The 6,362-nt window shown below is 43.0% G+C and overlaps 1 protein-coding gene across 1 annotated transcript; it reads left to right on the forward strand.

Moving 5' to 3' along the window:
- Window positions 1–905: 905 nt before the first annotated feature.
- pim3 (Pim-3 proto-oncogene, serine/threonine kinase) lies at window positions 906–6,085 on the forward strand. Its single transcript, XM_059326257.1, has 6 exons — window positions 906–1,706; window positions 1,945–2,054; window positions 2,216–2,266; window positions 2,408–2,771; window positions 3,635–3,811; window positions 4,237–6,085. Exons 1-6 carry the CDS (start codon window positions 1,619–1,621, stop codon window positions 4,440–4,442), a joined length of 996 nt encoding a protein of 331 aa, XP_059182240.1. The 5' UTR covers window positions 906–1,618; the 3' UTR covers window positions 4,443–6,085.
- The last annotated feature ends 277 nt before the right edge of the window (window positions 6,086–6,362 follow it).

Below are 6,362 nucleotides of genomic sequence, written 5' to 3' on the forward strand. Positions count from 1 at the left end.
TGAAACTCCATGAGGCCAGTTTCAGTTTTATGATGATATACCAAGTACCACTGGAGACAAGGTCAAATATATTTAGCATAAAATGATAGAACTGGATGTAACCCTCTTATATATTTGCAACCTTTGTTCACATTTGCAACATTTCAAATTCTTTATTGAGCATGATAGTGTTTTGAAAGTTAAAAAAAGATTCAAAATCACATTTTATGTTGGACTAAAGGACAAAAAAGACACAAAATGACAAAAAAAAGACACAAAATGACAAAAAAAAAGGACACAAAATGAGAAGACAAAATGACCAAAAAAAGACACAAAATAACTAAAAAAAAAAGACACAACAAAATACACAAAATGACCAAAATTGTCAGACACACTAGAATAAAAACCAGAGTTGGATGACAGGATCACACACAATCACAAGATCACATTTATGTTTTGTTTTTTTTTTGTTTTTTTTCTTTTTGGTTCAAAATGTTGATCCAATAAGTCAGAATAAAAAATCAATTATTATTAGGTCATATAGAAGAGGTTAGCTGAAAAAAAAACCCAACATGGCATTTAAACATTTTTTAAGTGGTGTATACAGGCAGGATGAAAAGGATTCAAAAATGGACAAAATAGCCCGGTAAACAAAAACACAAGTGAGTTTAGGTACACACTTCAAAACTGAGAACAACTTGAGAGAGGTAATCAGCAGTCTGTGGTGAATTACACTACAGACTGAAGTCTCCCCTCCAAACATATAAACTCCCCTGTCTGTCTCTCACTGCAGAGCTGCAGAGGAAAGGGAGGGGAAAGGGCGACTCAGAATTGCCGCCACGTGCGCTCAAATGCCTTCTTTATCATAATAACTTTTTGTGGATTGGTCCAGAAACGAAACACGGTATTTATATACGACATCTAATTGGTCGTCGCCGCCGAGTCGATAGTGAACACAGCGCAAAGCTTCCAGACAAGGGATTCTTGGGCGTCTCGTACTATGAGAAAGTAGTGCGCAGCGAAAATGACTAATTCGATCATATTTTCCGGATAAAAGTATGGTAAAATTACAACATGCGTCCATTGTTTTTGTGCGAGTGTGTATTTGGTGAAAAGTGGCGAGTTAGTGGTGGAATTAAGCGAACGTGTCGACTTGTGTTGGTGGCGGAGGGATATCCCCATCCCACTGCGCGTCAAAATATTGGCTCGGGGAGACCGCGCCAAAGCTCAGACAGCGGCCACTCTTCAGGATAACAACACACTGCGGAGGCCCTTTAAACGCACTCCTCTGTCGATACGGCGACCATACACATCGCAGTGTTCGGGTTTTTATCACTTAAGAGGACTGTTTTCGCTTTGTTTTGCTTGAGTCGACACACCGAAGTGAGATTTCATGCCGGTTTTCGGGACAACAGTGAGCGACTTCACGGTCGTGAGACGACTTTGACGGGCGCGGTGCGGCGGAGTTGGCGCACTGCTGGACTGGATATATTATTATTCGCTTGAAGCCAAGAAGACGGTCCCGCACCACCATTTATAACTGCGCCTGAACTCACTCACTTCTCCTCTGACTGTGTCGGCTCCTCTGACCCCTCAACGCGTCAATAGGAATCTTCTACGCCGGCTTTTCAGCGTGAATATGTTGTTGTCAAAGTTTGGTTCATTTTCGCACATTTGCAATCCTTCAAGTATGGACCATCTACCAGTGAAAATACAGCTCCAGTCAGGTATGTGATCGTTAAGTTACTTAACCTTTACTTCTCATCATATTCACACTAGATTTAATTATTCGTAGTGTTTTTTTAGAAACGTGTATTTATGCTGCATGGTTAATTTAAAGTAAGGTTGCAGCTGACCGGCGCGTAAAGCTGGTAACCGATAGCTAACAAGCTGACCTCGCACTGAGCGGTGGTTTGTTATGGAAAATGTCGCCTTTACGTTAACATTCCTCACTTTCACTTGCAGTTAAAGTGGAGAAGGAGCCCTTCGAAAAGGTTTACCAAGTGGGATCCGTGCTGGGCAGCGGAGGATTCGGAACAGTGTACGCCGGCAGCCGGATCTCTGATGGCGCACCGGTAAGAGAAGCACGGGGATCGGGTCTGTGTTTGTTATGGTCCTGCATGTGCCGCCATGAAAGCCGGGGCGTCCTTATTCCACCACCGGGCAATGCAATGTGATTTCCCCACAGTATTTACAGCCTTTTCTAACATTATTCTTCCTTTTTGTGTTATTTCAGGTTGCTGTGAAACATGTTGCAAAGGAGAGGGTGACCGAGTGGGGCACAATTGTAAGTATCCCCGATCTGTGGTTTGTTTTGGTTTTTCCCCCGCCTGCTGCTGCTGCTGCTGCTGGGTGGGGGTGTCGTGATGTTAAATGGCAATGCATTATCTCACTATATTATTTTAATTAATTCATTTTTTTCTTACAGAACGGGGCTATGGTGCCTTTGGAGATCCTGCTGCTAAAAAAGGTCAGCTCGTCGTTTCGCGGAGTTATCAAATTGCTGGACTATTACGAGCGTGCGGACGGCTGGCTGATCGTTATGGAGAGGCCGGAGCTCGTCAAGGACCTTTTCGACTTCATCACTGAGAAGGGCGCCCTGGACGAGGACACGGCTCGGGGATTTTTCCGCCAGGTTTTGGAGGCGGTCAGACACTGCTACAGCTGCGGCGTAGTACACAGAGACATCAAAGATGAAAACCTGCTTGTGGATCTACGCACCGGGGAGCTCAAGCTTATTGACTTTGGCTCAGGGGCGATTCTCAAGGACACAGTCTACACAGATTTCGATGGTAAGCAGCAGCCGCCGCCACCCTCTATTACTTTTATTGCTATTATAAGATGTTACAATGCTGGATGTGTAATTTGTTGTTATGAATACGTATCCGTGTGGGCTGGGTTGTATTTGCCCTTGATGCTCCGCTGAGCTATATTCAGATATGGAGGCGTTCTCGAGCTGTGACGCAGTGGTCTGTTTTTGGTCGAGGGTTTTCCTTGCCTAGGGTCTCATCATTAATACGGATGTAAATCGATGCTGCCAAATAAACTGCGTGTAATGTTTTAGCGGGATGTGTGACGCGCATGTTATGGATTCACAGATATGACTCACTGTTTATAAATCATATCGGTGCCCGGGTATTTTTTATTTATCTATATATCTCTGATTCATCCTCATCTTGTGAGATGGAGTGTACTTTTATGTTTCCGGTTGTTATTTTGTTCGTAAAGCTTGAGTAACAGTCGCAGTTTGTGGGTATTAGGTCAGTGCCACGTAACATCTGTTTGTTGTGAAACCCGAGTCGGCGGTTCACGTGATGGGCTCACATTGCCTTTTTTTGTTTGGTATCCAAGTTCCTCCTTCCAGGAGGGAGGGGGGAGGAAAAGAAAAGGAGGGAGGGAGAAAGAGAGAGGAGGAGGAGACGCAGGCAGGTCACCCAGTTTGTGTTTTGTGGCTAGGGGAAGATGGAAAGCATTTCTACTATGACTCAGCCATTTTCAATACAGACACATTAATTATTTTCAGTTTTTTATGCCGTCTCCTTACTAGTCCCTTATTTTAAGCACTGATGCCCTTTATATTATCAGCAGTATACCTCTTTTCAGTGCTTCATAAACTCATCACTCACCTCCTCTCTTCTCTCTTTCTTTATTTTAGGTACAAGAGTGTACAGCCCACCAGAGTGGATCCGCTTCCACAGATACCATGGGCGCTCTGCGACGGTGTGGTCGCTAGGCGTGCTGCTGTATGACATGGTGTGTGGAGACATCCCGTTTGAGCAGGACGAGGAGATCCTCAGAGGGAGACTGTACTTCAGGAGGAGGGTTTCAGCCGGTAAGTCAACCACAACACCACACAGGAGTTGACTCTGTTGCCCTCTAGCCACGGCAACTGGTACAGCCCCAAAATCCACCTCCCAGTTTGACTAAATTATGAATCCATTTACATCAGAGTAATGCTTCACAATCATAATGGATTACCTGCTGAAATGGCTGCTGGAGAGATTTATGATTGATAACTAGAATAGCGGTTTTAGCTGTTATGAATTCCCTCAGTGCACTTTGTGTAACAGCCCTGGTGACCCTGGGGAGGTAACTCAATAAAAGCATGTGTGCTCTCATTCTATTGGCTTTCTGCTCCACCTACACACTAGTATATTGTAGATCTAAACAAACTCATGTGCAGTGCAGCACATATACTGAACAACCTTTGAATTCAGAGCGTCTTACACTCAACATTTCATCTGTCTCCTCCTTCAGAGTGCCAGCAGCTGATCAAATGGTGCCTGGCCCTGCGGCCTTCAGACCGGCCCACCCTGGAGCAGATCTGCGACCACCCCTGGATGAGGGCGACAACGACAGAGTCGCCCAAGTCACAAGAGGAGCCGGTCGCCGGTGACATCCGCCTCAGGACCATCGACACAGACTCTTCGTCAAGCACAAGCTCGAGCAAGGAGAGCCTCTGAGGATGGCTCTGATGGACTCAAAAGACTTTCTGGGGAAAGAAGGGGTCGGGTTGGAGGGGGTGATTATGAACTCAAGGCCGGCAGCCTGTAGCCCAACTGGCCCATCAACTGCTGGGCGTTCGACTCAACTGCTCCGGCAAGAAAAATGTACTTTAATTTTCCTCTTTTGTAGGGAATTTCTAATTTATTACTATTTGTTCTTCCTTATCTTATTTTCCCCCATCCCCATTTTTTTCTTTAAGTTGATTATACTTGTTTCCTAATTGGGAACATTTTTCTGTTTGGGCGGTCTTACCAGCACTATTTATTTCCCCTCTCCTTTTTTAACTTTATTTTACTCGTTTTGTTACTAGGCTGGTATATGCAGCTGGCAAGGCCCTCCGATTCAGACATGGCTGCTCTCATAGAGCTTGGAGAAAACCTTTTTATTTAAATGTTTTAATTTTGATTTTGTAGTGCCTTTTTTTGGAAAGCTGCTTTTCTGGGGGGCTTTCGTCAACAACTCTGTTTTTTGGATTTGCCCACGGCCTGGTGGCTAAGTTGCCTGTGCTGTAATGGAAGTGTGGTTGGGGGGGGGGGGGGGGGGTTAAGGCTGTTTTTTTATTTTATTATTATTATTATTTTTTTTTTATCCCCCTCTCCATCACTGTAAGCCAACCAGCCCCAAGCCAAGAGGCTCAAATAGCATTAGATAGGAGAGAAAGAGGTGGGGGCTCTTCCTGACAATGGAATACTTGAAAAACACTCGACTCAACTCTGTGTCGCTCTCTTTAACGCTGCTCACTCACTCTATAGCCTGAACAGGTGTTTGGAAACTGGATCCTGTCTTTTCTGAATGTCTACAAAATGTCAACACAGACACACCTCCCCCCACCTTTTTCTCCCCCTCTCCTCCCACCTTGCCTGTTGCGGGGTGTGTGGCCCTCTTGACTTTTCTTTTTGCCTCCCGCCATCTCACTGCTTGACACTACATGGCCCCCGCCCCTGGCCTCCCTCAGGGTTTGGGGTGTGAAATGCACAATCAATGCAATATTCATGGACTCAATTATGTATTTTTTTTTCTTTTTTCAACAAATATTGTACAGCGTGTATTTTTTTTCTCTTTTTGTGTGTACATTATTTTTCCTCCCCGTTTGCATTTAATTTATTTGTAAACATGTAGACATTCCACACTCTGTGGCTATTTATTTATTTATTGTCTATGCTTAAAATCCCCTCTAAATTTTGCATATCCTACTTGGCCTTTTGTTTTGCATTCCTATAACTTATTTTTACATTTCGACTTTTTTTTTTTGAGATGTGGAGGATGCACTGAAGCAGTTGTCGATGTAAAGCAGAATAAAACAAGTTTACTTAAATTTGAAAAGAGCATTTGAATGTTATTTAACTACTTTAAGGAAAAAAAAAGTCTGTTGGTAATGTTGAATGGCTAATTATCTGAGAAATCCATCTGTACTGTCGAGATTAATTTTGAGTTCTATGGAAAGCTAAACAACGGGTGGAACAGCTTTCGTAGTCGTCACATAGCCTCATATTGGAGACCTTTCAGTTCAGCTGTGTGACTTGTGGCTGTGAAGGATGGATATTGCTATTTTTTGATACAAAAGTTTCAATTAAACTCCCATTTTTATGTACAGAAATAAGTCTGGTGTCTTGATCATTTTGATGGTTTGCTGTTTTAATCCACAACATTTGGTTAGATCAACCCATACTAAACCATTTATTTCATTATTCACATACAGGTGCATCTTAATAAATCAGAATATCATAGAAAAGTTTAGTCATGTCAGTAATTCAATTGAAAAAGTGGAAATAACACATTATATAGATCCATTACACACATAATGAAACATTTCATTTTTTGATTTAATTTCTTCTAATTGTAATGATTATGGCGTACATTTAAAATTCAGTGTCTCT

Source organism: Centropristis striata, chromosome 22 (genome assembly GCF_030273125.1).
Source record: "Centropristis striata isolate RG_2023a ecotype Rhode Island chromosome 22, C.striata_1.0, whole genome shotgun sequence".
NCBI lineage: Eukaryota > Metazoa > Chordata > Actinopteri > Perciformes > Serranidae > Centropristis > Centropristis striata.